This window comes from Solanum verrucosum, unplaced genomic scaffold, assembly GCF_900185275.1.
Source record: "Solanum verrucosum unplaced genomic scaffold, falcon-dt-bn FXZP01000189.1, whole genome shotgun sequence".
NCBI lineage: Eukaryota > Viridiplantae > Streptophyta > Magnoliopsida > Solanales > Solanaceae > Solanum > Solanum verrucosum.
Genome location: NW_026020814.1, coordinates 709,300 through 723,103, shown reverse-complemented (window position 1 = coordinate 723,103; position 13,804 = coordinate 709,300). Strand labels below are relative to the sequence as shown.

At 32.2% G+C, this 13,804-nt stretch overlaps 2 protein-coding genes across 2 annotated transcripts; one reads left to right on the top strand and one right to left on the bottom strand.

Annotated features, from left to right (window-relative positions):
- Nucleotides 1-853: 853 nt before the first annotated feature.
- LOC125813266 (kinesin-like protein KIN-10C) lies at nucleotides 854-5,827 on the top strand. Its single transcript, XM_049492755.1, has 17 exons — nucleotides 854-1,074; nucleotides 1,400-1,565; nucleotides 1,653-1,859; nucleotides 1,954-2,143; nucleotides 2,238-2,443; nucleotides 2,550-2,734; nucleotides 2,823-2,862; nucleotides 3,224-3,301; nucleotides 3,415-3,474; nucleotides 3,565-3,621; nucleotides 3,749-3,839; nucleotides 3,925-4,214; nucleotides 4,303-4,349; nucleotides 4,972-4,993; nucleotides 5,076-5,144; nucleotides 5,246-5,284; nucleotides 5,734-5,827. The coding sequence occupies exons 1-17, from the start codon at nucleotides 854-856 to the stop codon at nucleotides 5,776-5,778; spliced, it is 2,013 nt and encodes a 670-aa protein (XP_049348712.1). The 3' UTR covers nucleotides 5,779-5,827.
- Nucleotides 5,828-6,125: 298 nt separating this feature from the next.
- LOC125813305 (uncharacterized protein At3g49055) lies at nucleotides 6,126-8,839 on the bottom strand. The gene is made up of 5 exons (XM_049492801.1): nucleotides 7,937-8,839; nucleotides 7,258-7,334; nucleotides 6,833-6,944; nucleotides 6,635-6,751; nucleotides 6,126-6,476 (listed from the first exon to the last, which is right to left on the bottom strand). The coding sequence occupies exons 1-5, from the start codon at nucleotides 8,837-8,839 to the stop codon at nucleotides 6,126-6,128; spliced, it is 1,560 nt and encodes a 519-aa protein (XP_049348758.1).
- Between the last annotated feature and the right edge of the window lie 4,965 nt (nucleotides 8,840-13,804).

Genomic DNA, 13,804 nt, shown 5'->3' with positions numbered 1-13,804 from the left:
AATAATTAAGAATGACAAAATAACTAGCTCCAAAAATTTAAAATTCGTTATAACAATCATATATTCATATAAATATTTATGTAAATAACATAAGCAACGTGTGAATAATGATCAAAATATTACTGGAATTCTTTTTATTTAGGACTAGTACTCATAACTAACCTTACTTGCACCTCATCAGCTTTTCATTACTACTACTCATTAGCTCTTGAATTGAACATAAATAAATAACTAAATGCTCTTTTTCTTTAGTCAGATTGCTTATCAATTCAATCAGAAATATCTGAATAAAAATATTCTCTCTTTTATTTTATTGCCCATTAACTTAATGTTATTTGCTTATTTTCTTACCTACATAAATAAATTTATAACAATTAGTGGTTAATTACGATCATCATAATCTACTTTCTTTGAACCTAAATACATATTCAATTATTAATCTTTATATCATATCTTAGGTTAAACCTACAATTCTACATTTAGTACAAAGTAGAACAAATTTTGTCACAATACTTTAAAATTATAAATAAAAATTAATGCCTTTGTTTCTTTTTAAATAACTTTTAGTCTATTTTTTAAAAAAAATCCTAATTTCTTATATTTAATTTTTTTTTTCTGCTATAAACTTCTCATTTTATTTCTAATTTTAAACTAAAAAAATAAAATAAAATGAGATTAGCATTACATGTAGCGTGTCGTGCAAAGGAGCGTAAAAGAGCGCCCGAAGGTAGACGAAGAATTTGAAAATCAAACCCTAACGGCTATTTCTCTGAGACAAAATAATACTACTATCACTCATTCACTTTCTTCTTAATTCATCCAAAATTGTGAATTTTCAAACGCAGAATTTCTCATGGCTTTGTCGACGCCCGATTCAAATCGCCTGAAACTCAACGCCGGTCCAGGAATCTCACGTAAGGTGCGAATTGTTGGAAAAATTCGAGGATTTACCGATCAGGAATCTGCAATTCCCGGCGGAGATTCGAAGCCGTGGGTCACTGTTTCCCGGTCGCAAGAGAACGGCTCTGATTCGTCTGGAAAAGTTACAATCTCATTCGGAGATGAAGGGAGTAGGTAATGTTTGTGGTGACTCATTAATTTTAGATGGTTTCAAGTTTCATTTTCAATGTTTTTTTGTATATTTTATGTTTCCAAAGTATGTTTGCCCATGGATTTGACTATATGTTAGCTATTAGGTCTTGTTTTAGTTCTAATTATGTGAGATTCTATGATTTCTTGGTAAATTTTGTAGATACCTATTTGTTAATGTATTTTGTGCATAGATTTGTTTCTTTTGGCATTGAATTGAGCTTGATTTTTTTGAGTTAATTGCCTAGGCGGATATCTTTTATTTTTGGGAGGGGAAAATCTGAGATTTTCTAGTTCGTTTTTTTTGCAGCCGTAAAGATGTATATGAATTAGATAATTGCTATGAACAAGACGATGATAATAGTATAGTATTCTCAAGAGAGGTAAAACCACTGATATCAGAAGTTCTAAGTGGTCGAAATGCATCCATTATTGCATATGGGGCAAGAGGCAGTGGAAAAACCCACACAATCCAGGTCGGTCTTCCGTGTAATTATCCAACATGATTCTCTAATAACTTTCTGTTACTTTGAAACTGAGGATATTGTTTCTTTGTGTTGTAGGGTTCTGTGGACAAACAAGGTTTGGCAGCAATGGCAATAGCTGAGATCCTTTCGCAAACAAAGGATGTAGAGAAAGCGGTAGTGGTCTTCGTTTCCTTTTATGAGGTGTTCCAGGATCATGTCTATGATCTTTTGGATCCTAATCATCCTGAAGTTCAAGTTCTTGAAGATTCTCAAGGAAAAATAAAGCTCAAAGGATTGTCTAAGGCAAGTTAAAGTAGTCTAATCCAATTATGGTTGTAAAATATTGACAATTTGCACATTGAAAAGGTTAAGATTACTCTTCTTTTTTTGTACACAGGCCACTGTGGATTCTATTTCACACTTTCATGATCTATGCGCTTGTTGGACCGCACCATGCTATTCAGCACAAAAGACACCACTCCAAATGCCCAAAAGGAGTCATAAAGGTTTACTGATACGTATAGCATCTGCCGATGACATCCAGGGTAGTAAATGTCCCAATGTGATGAACTTTGTGGATTTGGCAGGTCTGGTAGTCCTAAACCTTCAAAAATTGTAGAGCTATTCACTATGCTCAATAATTGCTTTTTAGTTATCTTCTTTGTATTTTTGTGCTCTCAGGCTATGAGGATTCCAGAAGAAGTAGTAAACATGGAATTTCACTTACTGAAAGTACTAGAATAAACAAATCTTTGTATGCCATTATGAATGTGGTGTATGCTCTGAACACAAATGAAAAGCGTGTGCCTTATCGAGAAGGCAAACTCACTCGGATGCTGCAGGAATCTCTTGGAGGCTCCAATCATGTTTTGTTGCTTACCTGCTTGGTAATGACTTCTCATTTTTACATGGTTGACATTTTGTGTAGAACTGTAGATCCAAAAGTTGGTTTGGAAGATTTCTTTTCTCACCCTTCTGTTTTTTTTGTTATAGAATCCAATTCCTTGCCAAGATACTCTTTATGTAGCAAGTTTGGCTTCACGATCTTGTCAAAGCACTGGCCAGATTTTGACAAGCTCTGCAATGAAAAGTAAAAAGCACACTAATCAACAAGTACAACTAATGGGTACCCTGTTGTCTGGGAAAAAGAACAACTCTGCTAGCAATTTAACAGGAAGGTATTGCTACATGGCATATCATATAACTAGCATATATTGCTTATTGACTGATGTGTACTGAAACATTGCTTTTGCGCTTTCATTGAAGGAAATTATTCAGTGAGAGAAAAGCTGTCATCTCTAAGCAGGTAACCAACCATGCATCTATTGTTTTTGTCCAGACATAGTTTTATCTTGGTTCTGATTCCTGTATAATTGGTTGTATTAACTATTTTAAAAGAATAGTTTACTACAAGCCCACTACTTTAGTTCTCAACTCATCCGGTTTGTAGTTTGTACCTCTAATTTTAGGGTGTGAAATTTAAACTTCTTCGCTGCACAAAGTCTTCTCCCTTACTTCTGAAATGTTGCTTTTAACTTTTCAGTTGGATTTATTGGTTCAATAAAATGATGGAAATTATTCTAGTCTAGCTGAAATCAATTGGCAATTGTCTATGTAGCACTTCAATGCGTCATTGATTCATACCTTAACATGTCATTGATTCATAGGATGAAGTCACCTCAGCTACAAAGTTTAAGCCTCGATCAAAAAATGCTTCAACCATCACATCTTCCTTCCATAAAAAGGTACAAGACTTAATCAGTTGAAGCATTGGTTTATTAAAGATGTGTTAAGATATCATTCATTGTTTAGTTATGCCACATTGAACTTAAGGTGTTATACTGTTATGTATTGCTAGACTTCTCAAGATAAGTCCGATTCAGATAGTTCTGGAGCCTTGATATTATCAGCAGAAAATGTATGTGCTCTTAAACTTTGTGAATGCATCTCTGTTCCTTCTATTTTTTGCTGTTCTGAGGGCTATGCACAGGCTTAACTAATGTATTAGATTCAGGAAATCCCAAGTGCTTTCAAGGAAACAATCTGCGATAAAAATATAGAGAAGGTAAGGCAATATTTGGTTGTACAGTAATAATTTAGTTCAATCATTTTCTGCAAGGTGCTACACAGCTACTGATGCACTTTATTGAATTGGAGTTATCTGTGTACTAAGAATTATCTTTGCATCTCAGGATGCCTCTCCACCAAATAAAGCAACAGATTTAGAAGTTACTCCCGATGTTCTTTGTGATGTCAAAGAAATAATTTCTTTTCCAGATGATGGTAGGTTGTGTCACAAGTTGGTTACTGTATCTAATATAAACTTTCATTGGGTTTTATTTTTTTCACATATGCTATAACCTTGCAGGTACTGTTGGTATAGAGAAGAAAAATGAAGACATGAGCATAGACAAAGTTGGATCACCACCACTAAGTGCAAGACTTAGAGAAATAACAAATAATTTAAGGTTGTTGGAGGCTTCAACTCCTTTGCATGTACTGATGCCAAAGCAGTCGGATGTATCCCATGGAAACCTTGATAGTTGTGACATTATAGAACCTAAAACCCCAAAAACTGAAACTGATGTGAGAACTTTGGAGATTGTCAAGTACAGTAGTCCTTGGGAGAAATTTCATACCCGCAGTTCTGGAGTAAAGGTAGTGATTTATTTTTGTGAATAGTTTTGTAAACATTTTCTTGTTTGATTTTATTTTCAACTCATTCAATCATCTTTTCATTGTACAGAATTGTCTTGTCCAAGAATATCTGAATTTCTTAAATACTGCCAGCAAGTAAGTGAACAGTTTTCAATAAAAACCTATCGTTCTTTTTCCTTTTGATATTGATTGTCAATTTATTGCTGACTAAGATTTTCTTCTCATCATATTTTTATTGCTTTCCAAAATACAATAAGATTAACTTGATATATAAGCTATATTTCTCTGTCCAACTCAGTTTTTTTTTTGTAACATGTAAAGCAGAAACTTGCAACTTTTTAAAGGCAAAACCTTCATTGTTATGTTATGTTAAGTAACTACCTTGATATATACTTTTCAATCTAATTTTTTCTGTGCAGTTTTCACCTTTTCTGCAACAACTTCTTTTTTAGTTGTAAACATTATCTAAGCAGTAGAAACTGCAAGTTTTAAAAGTAGCAACTATAATATTATGTTATCTTCAACTGCAAACCATAAATTCCCACAGTTCCTTCTTTCATTCTCGGGGAAAGTATTTAGCCAGAACTAGTCTTATAATCTGCTGCCTTGGTGTTGTGACCATGGAAAGGGATGATCCCCAAGTACAAGGGAGGAGGAGTTGTTTGATAATTGGATGTCAATATATTTGCTAAATCTCTATGTGGATTGTGGTGTATGCATTGCCTAATTTAACATTCTTCTTTCTCCATGATTACAGGGAAGAGTTAACAAGGATTAAGGTAAGCTCTGTTTCCAATATTATTTTTTATAAAGCTATTATTGCACATAATGGTTTAAAAATCAATGTCATATTGCACACAGGGAATTGGAGAAAAGAGAGCAACTTACATTCTTGAACTTCGTGAAGAATCTCCTGAACCTTTTAAGAGGGTAAGGATATTTAAACATAATTCATGGTTTTGCAACACGGAGAAAAGGATAATAATGATTGTACTTAAAAATATTGATCTATTTTATTAACTTTTACTCAGCTGGAAGATTTGCAAGAAGTTGGTCTCTCGGCGAAGGAGGTATCTTCACTTATCTTTACTTCAATATTGTTTGATGTCCAATGTGTTACAGTTTTTGAGCTACCGTCATTACTGTCAAATATTTTAATTTTTTGAGTGTTGTAGCTTAAGAAGAAAAAAAAAAATCTCTGTGAGAAAAGACATTGTTAGGTAGGTAGACTTGTCTAAGTCTTTTAAATGGTTTGTTTTTGATATGGTGTATGTGTTGATCCATGCACTTCACCCTCTCAAAAGAGAAAAAATAAAACCAGAAAAGGAAGACATCGTGGATTGAGCAAAAACAAGAAAAGGACATGAAGAAATAGAAATTTCACTTGATTTTGCAAGAACAATTTATGTTGGGATGAATTAAAGGACTTTCAAGTATTCAATCGACTTCGTTCTCATTCAAGTAATGCATGCCTAATTCTTCAGTTTTCTGATTTGATTTTGATTTGATTCTTTTGCAGGTAAATGGCTTGATGAGAAGAATGGCAGGACAGCTTTTCATCTAGATTGTAAACAATATTCTTTTGATGGCAACTTATAGTTGCCAGCAATTCCATTATGTTGTTGATGCTGTTCAAGTATATACATTTGAGATAGTAATGTTTCAGTTGTCTTTACTTATGTTCCATTATGTATTCATGAAAAATATTTTACTTGCTTTCCAATACGCAAGTCATAGCTATGAAGAACTTTGTTTATCTTTCCCATTGTATGCATATGTCTGTCTATCTATCTATCTATCTATCTATCTATCTATATCTAATGAAACAACCATATCAATAAACAAGATTTATTCAAAAGTAGCAGTCTCCTTCACTATTATTCTTGAACAACATAAATAAAGGCAAAAAATTCAAATATTAACGGACAATCTGTGCATTTCTGGTAGCATCTGTGTAACATTTCGAATACCAGTTGTATTAGTAGCAGGGCAGAACTTGAGAGCTCGCATAGGCCAACATACATTCCTCACTCTACGACGATTAATTCGTTCCTTTTTCTCTGCTACTTCTAATTGTCTTGTTAGTTCCTCAATCTGCTTACGTAGCTCAGTAGCCCTGCTGTCTGCAAGCTGGAGAGATCTCTCAACTGCTTCCCTGGCTGCGATGGCTGCCGCCTCTATCTCATCTTTCAGCTGCAACTTGCAATTGGAAATATGTAAAGCAGCTCTGGTTTTTTCTAATTCTTGTTTCAGAATATTGACCTGACACAAATTAGAAATTGTTTTTACTTGTTTGGATATGTACATGTAGCAGCAATTTGGTGGACTAGTCGTTTTTCCTTCTTTCTTTCTTTAGCTTTCTAGCAACTACTTGTGAGTTGTGAAATGTTAAGGTAGCTCGACTGACCGCGCAAACTTACCAGTTCTTTGTGTTCATTAATAGCTTTCTTTCCAGCTTCCACTTCCATTTCACAAGCCTCTCTCCATCTAGAAATTTCTTCTTCAGACTCTTTATTTTCTATTATGAGTTCTTCAACCTGGAAGACAAAACAGGGAAAAAGTATGCAACAGTAGAACATCTTAAGAACTCTTATGTCTTACCTTAGTTAGAAACTAACCTTTTGAGTAAGCATCATCTTTTTATCTTCCAACTCTTTAATGCATATGATATTTTCTGCTAGTTTCTTACTTTGTTTGTCTGATAGATGCTGTAGAGACTCCATGTCTGACCTGGCAGTTATTAGATAATTAAACACAAGACTACAGACTCATTCAGGTACAGTAAGTTCCTTGGAAGGGCTAGGCTAGCACAACTAAAGAAGACCTTTAGTTAATGTCTTTCACTCACCATCTAAGCTTCACTTGTAAAATTTGAAAGGAGTAATATCTTATGCAAACTTGATCTAATATAACATTACGTGGGATACAGTCATGCAATACAAAGTATAAGAAAAAAGCTAGAGGAAATCCATACCGAATTTGAAGGTGGACATGATAATAACTAAATAAAAAACATAAAAACTGCATTTTGCCAGCAGAATACCTAGATTCCTCCAATGACCTCTGCAACTGTGTGATTTCAACTCTTAACTTCTTTATTATTGTTTCTACAGTCGAGGCCTGGTAAGCATGAATGAATAAATTACATTGTGTCAGAAACATGCCAAGTGATTTCCAATCAAGCTTGTTAAAAAAGTATCCTTCAAGGTGATGAACCATTACAACAACAATATACCATGTGTAATCCCATAAGTTGGGTTATAGAGAGGATAGTGTGCGTGCAGCCTTATCCTTACTTCGGTTCAAGTAAAACATAATAAATTCACGTATGGAAAGGAAAATACAGTAATGTAGAAGATAACAATAGCAGCAACACATGTTACGGGAATTGAAGCAAAGAAAAAGAACATGTAGTAACAGAATCAGAGAACAAGATAGTATGTGAGTGATAATAACAACTTGATGAACCATTCTCTTCTAAAATCTCAATTTAGTGTCATTGATCAATAGCAATAATGCACCTCTGGGGATCTTAATATTCATTAGCTCAATTGATATGTAAAGTTGTTAATTGTCCTGAACTCATAATAAGAACGCGTATGCTGTTCAGCTCTAGATTAGATTGGCATCTACATCTTTAAATTTGGACTTACTGATCAAAAACACATCTAAGGTATCCCTATATATGTATAGATGCTCGGACTCCGAGCCAAAAATGTTACCAGAGTAACAGCTTCTTGGCATTCATCATTATCCGACTTGACGTTGGGATCAGAATCCAGATTATCTGAAGGTGTTTCACTGGTTGCACTTCCCATCATAAACCCGAACCCGAGACCAAAGCCAACCTTTTGCAACCCTCTCTCTGCAATCTGCAAAATGGCTGCTTTCTTCTGTTCAGAATTGCCTCTTAATCTGTTCAAACTCTTCTCCGCTGCGTCCTTTTCCACCAAAGCAATTTTAAGCAAGCTACTAATATCTCGATTCTCCTCTTCTAAACTGGCCACACTATTCTCCAATTCTCTCTTCTCCTTTTTCCTTATTTCCTCACACTCTCCCCATTTTTCCTCCACCAAATTCACCAGTTCCAGAACCACAGAAAACACCGCTGATTTTTCGTTTAACAGTTTTGTTTTTTCGTCTTTCTCTTCGTGCTTTAACTCAGAATTTCCCGATCTATGCACACACAAATCGAGATTCTCAACTAACCTCAGTAAGCCATGCTTCGCTGATTGCACGATCTCCAAATTACGTGAACAAACTTCCGATTGCTCTTTTTTCTCATCTAATAGTTCCTCAGCTTTCTTCCTCGAAACCTCAAGCTTGATTCTAATTCTCTCTGTTTCTTCATAAAATTCCATTCCTCTCCGGCTAAAATCATCCTCAAGTCTCTGAATCGATAGAAGAAGTGTGTCTCTTTCCTTCGATACCTCTTTGATGGCCTCCGAGAGATCAACGTATTGCTTGAGAACATCATCCTTTTGCAACTGAATTTGGTGAAGGAGTTCATCCTTTTGCGTCAATTCCGATTGGAGGTTTTGGTTGGAAGAGCGAAGAATCTCGATTTCTGCGAGGAGAGAACTGTTTTGTGAGCGTAAATCACGAATATGCGAATGTGTTTCCATGAGATCGATGAATATTCAGTTGGTCCTTCATGGTTTGTGATTGAAGTTGTAAAGAAGAAGAAGCCTTTGTTCTGGTAGGGAAACTACCAGTCAATGAAAAATGAATTTCGGTTAGGTGATAATAACTGTTTGGCGCGGGAACATTTTGGTTACAAAATTAAGCGTTTTTTTTTCTTTTTTTGACTATCGACTGTGAATATATCTGTAAAAATGATAGTTCATCGTTACTCCATCAACTACTATTATGTGTCATTATCAACTACTATCACCATCCCCAATTACCAGTACTAAGCACTGTTTACCATCATCAACACCAACTATCATTATCACAACCACCATTAATCGCTAACGACAATCATCACTATCAACCATCATTATGTATTGTCAACTATCGCGATCATTCATCACCATCATTAGCAAATCATCCATCAAAATTAATTATCAACGGTCACCTCCTAATACAAGCATCAAACAACCACATTAAACACTACCGTCAACCACTAGCTACTGCCTACGATCAACACCATCACCAATTGACACTCACACTTACTATCTCTAGCTATCATCACCACCAAATGCCATATAATTATTGTAAAAAAAATCTTTCTTGATATAATATTGAAATAATTTAGTATTCTATATTTATTAAGTTTTAAGTATAGACAAGTTTTATACATTAATATGTTGATTACACAAATAAATTTATTATTTATACCTTAATATTCAAATGTATATTCAAATTTAAATATCTAAATTTTGAATATCAGATTTTGACATTGTGCAAAGCTAACAAAGCAAATCATATTACTAATATGAGTTTGGTGATTTGACCTATATATGAAGGAAAACTAACATAAAACACCGTAAAACAAAAGGTACAAGACTATGAGAAAGTGGTAAGTACTATTCCCTTAACCAAGAGGTCTCGGGTTCGAGTTCCCTTGAGTACAAAATCGTCTTTGTTAGGGAGCGCTTTACCCTTCAATGTGGGACTTCCCGGCGCGAATTCGGATTTAGTCAGGCTCCAATATGGTACCAGACACCGGGTGGAAAACAAAAACAAAAAATCTCGCCTAAGTCAAGCTATAGTAAGGACTAATTATATGGATGTTGTGTTGTTGTATGAATTTTTATTTATTTATTTATAAAAGTCCGAAAGTTCTCAAAAAAAAAAAAAGATATAAAAAAGTCATTTTTCACCAAGAAAGCTCTTTCAAAATAAAGCATATAGATACCATATAAAGTAGAAAATTAAAGACAAATCCTAACAAATTTCTTCTTGACCTGAATCTTTCAGAAAAATAATCTTGATTCTCGTTCTTCACATAATCTTCATCATTGTTCATTATCACACTTAAAAATAAGATTAAAAATATTATAAATTAAAAATGTTTCTAAATTATTTTGATTTTATTTTACAATGCAACAGTAAAAATATTGAAAAAAGAGAGCTGGTTTAGCATTCCTTGGTATTCATAATTTAGATTTGATTTATGCTTGTTTAGTGGGATAATTATTGAAGTTGATAAGAGGACTAGTTCCTCAATCTCTATGTTGTATTAAATTTGAAATTATGAATGAAATATTCCTATGGTCCAACCTTGGACCTTAGGTTAAAAAGAAGATTGGAATTTTGAATAGTTTAGTAAAGTTAAATTTTTTGAATTTTGTGAGAGTATATCCAATAATTTTTTTGACAATCTGATATTAAATATTTTTGAGACATTTCAGGATAAACTTTTTTAAAAAGATCATATAAATACCACACAAGTTTCGTGGATTAATTACTCTTTATCTTATTATTCTACTACAATAGAAGGGATAAGGGTCTGAAAAATATCCAACTTTGGTCGGATTTGTTGTTGCGATACTAAACTTTCATGAGGACCTATTACCTCCCTAGATTATTTAATACCGTATTTTAAACATATATATTTGCCCACGTGGACATAAAAAAATAATGCAAAATTTATAAATAGTAATGTGTCCACGTGGGCACATATATACCTTTAAATTCCACTATTAAATAGCTCAAGGGGTAAAAAATACGGTATTAAATAGTCTAGGGAGGTAATAGGTCCTCATGAAACTTTAGTATCGCAACAGCAAATCCGACCAAAGTTTAGAGTATTTTTCAGACTCTTATCCCATAATAGAACGAATCAAAATATATGATGTAAACACGTTTCTTTGCAATTTAAAATAGTATTAACAATTGATTAAATGAAAAGGCTACTTCAAACGACATGTTATAAGGCACTACTAATGACACAATTTTCAAATGCTTTTTAGAATTGTTTGCAAACTTCAAACGACAACCTCTTAAATTTATCACTAAATTTTATCAAAATACTCAAATTACGGTCTCTTATAATTAAGCAACTATCAATATTTTAGTACACTTTTAGTTTCAATATATTAGAGTACTTAAGAAATGTACTCCTATTAACTAATAAGTTTAATTAGTGTGAATACGAGGTATTAAAATTTTAATTTCGAATAAACGTTTTATAGTACTTCTTCTTTCCCTAATTACTTGTTCACTTTTGAATTGACACACCTATTAAGAAAACAATAATTGATATAGTAAGTTAACCATTTTACCCCTATTAAATATGAAATAGACGAATTAAGAACTTAAGATTTTCAAGAAATTCTATTTTTTTAAAGTAATTAATTGAGCGGGTATAATAGGTTTGTCCTTTCTTAGTTTGTCAAAATAAATAAATAATTAGAGACAACTAAAAAAAAAAGAACGAGTAATTAATTAGGAACAGAGGGAGTACTTAGTAGTAATCGACCTAAAAGTTAGTCCCGTCAAAGAAGTTGGAACTAATTAAATTGGCATGCTGCTTAACTAAAGTCACCTACCCAACTTTGCCTTGCCCACAAGTCCTTTTCCCTCATAATTTTATTTTATTTTTTACAATTTATCCTTTTTTGGCAAATTAAAATATATATTTTTTAAAATATGTCTCTTACTGAAAATAATAATAATAAAAATATGTCTCTTAATAATCAAAATGTAACGAAAAGAACAAGTTTTATCAGAGATATTCTATGTTGATTATTTCACTTGGTCCTCACCACCTCGCTATCATTACTCACCCTCATAGTATTTACATAGATTACACATATATGAATATTAGTATAATACTTTTTTTTGTGTAATTGCTAAATACCTAAAAGAAAAAAGATATATTATTGTATATGTTTTTGAGAAGGAATTTTCCACGGCAAACACACCCTAAAAAGAAAGTCTTTGCCTAGTTGTCACCCCAACAAAACGTAACGCTAACGTTAGAGCGTCCACATGGGGTGTGTTTGGGAACATTTCATCTGCTTTTGGGTTCACTATTTATTTGATCGCTTTAAATTTTGCACATCTCTTAAAAATAATACTCCTATAAACACATAATAAGTAATTAATATTAAAAATCAAATTAAAATAAAATAAATTTCTATGATAAGACAAGTGAAGTGAACAGATTTAGTAACCACCAAGGATTCTGGTGGAGTGATAAATACTCCTTCATTTTTAATCAGATGTTTTCTAGGTATGAATTTGTTTTTGTTAGGGTGCGCTATAGCCTTTCAATGTGGGACTTTCACAACATGAATTTATATTTAGCCGGGCTCCAATGATAATATCGAACATCAGATGAGGAAAAAAAACTATTTCAAACCCAAACTGAAGACAAAAAAGTGAAGTCATCAAATCGAATGATCCAGATGACAAGTTTGCAAGACTAACCATAAAAATATAATATTCATAAATATTAATTTTATAACAAGTTTCACATACTTTAGCTTGAAAAAGAATATCATTTTATTTCAGTTTTGTACCAAATTAAAACTTTAAATAAACAAGTAAAAATACATCACATAATACAACGGTCAACCTCTATATATTGACAATGTTTATCTTAATATATCATGAATATCATAATGCGGTGTTATTATATATGTATGGTAGCATTTGATGTTTATATCTTATTTAGCTAATATAAACAAAAATATGGGGAAAAAAAAGTTTAATAATTTTGTGTAGCAAAAAAAAAAACCGTATTTGCTAACCAATTTAATAAAAGACAATAGAAAAAATATATATCTAAAAGGGCAAATATTATTAATATTTTCTTTTGAAGTTACGATCATAATCGATAACGAACATTATTTACATATAATTTTTTTTTTAGATATTCGTACTTGAATTTTACTATGTGCATGACATTAATGACGATTATCATCGATATTTTAATTTATATATAATTTATTTCTTACAAAATACAATTATATAATATTTGAGTTTAGATGTTATAGAGATGTAATTTTACAAAGAGTGTACTACTACAATGACTTATATTATTACTATAAGTAGAATATTATCATTCATAAGTAAAATATAACATGAAAAATCAATTTTAGAGAGAATTAAATTGTTATCATGAAATGTCGTTATAATAAATAACAGTTGTAAAAATATTTTGACTAATAAGGTTTAGTCAGCTTTTGGTTGAAAATTATAAAATACTAATTTTACTAATTCTCTGCCAAATAGAATCTTGATCCATGAACAAGTGTGATAATTTTTAGTATAAACGGCACGTGAGCGAATGTGACATAATTTTAGTTTAAACATTGGTAAATTCTTCTTCATGGACTTTTTGTTATAAAATCAAGAATTAATTACAGTAGACATTCATATACTATATTGACAAAGTCACAAATAGATCATCTTATGTTATAAAAATTCTAAACTTACACCCTTTATATATTAGTGATCAAGCATATCAAAATATAATTATAAAAAATAAACTAAAACTACAAATAAAATGATGTTACAAAATTATTTTTGTGAAATTTATGAAATAGCTATATACGTTAATGAGTAAACGAAACCTTATAGCTGATTAGAGTTATGTATGTATTAGTAATGTAAAAATTAATTAAAAGTGAATCTAT

What these genes read in the sequence shown, in the direction of transcription:
- LOC125813305 (XM_049492801.1), bottom strand. Translation starts at nt 8,839, where the DNA reads ATGGAAACACATTCGCATATTCGTGATTTACGCTCACAAAACAGTTCT. An exon ending in GCCAAGAAGCTGTTACTCTG is followed by an intron (nt 7,335 to 7,936) that starts GTAACATTTTTG and finishes CATGCTTACCAG; the next exon opens with GCCTCGACTGTAGAAACAAT. An exon ending in AGATGATGCTTACTCAAAAG is followed by an intron (nt 6,752 to 6,832) that starts GTTAGTTTCTAA and finishes TTTGTCTTCCAG; the next exon opens with GTTGAAGAACTCATAATAGA.
- LOC125813266 (XM_049492755.1), top strand. Translation starts at nt 854, where the DNA reads ATGGCTTTGTCGACGCCCGATTCAAATCGCCTGAAACTCAACGCCGGT. An exon ending in GAACTTTGTGGATTTGGCAG is followed by an intron (nt 2,144 to 2,237) that starts GTCTGGTAGTCC and finishes TTGTGCTCTCAG; the next exon opens with GCTATGAGGATTCCAGAAGA. An exon ending in AAGAGTTAACAAGGATTAAG is followed by an intron (nt 4,994 to 5,075) that starts GTAAGCTCTGTT and finishes TATTGCACACAG; the next exon opens with GGAATTGGAGAAAAGAGAGC.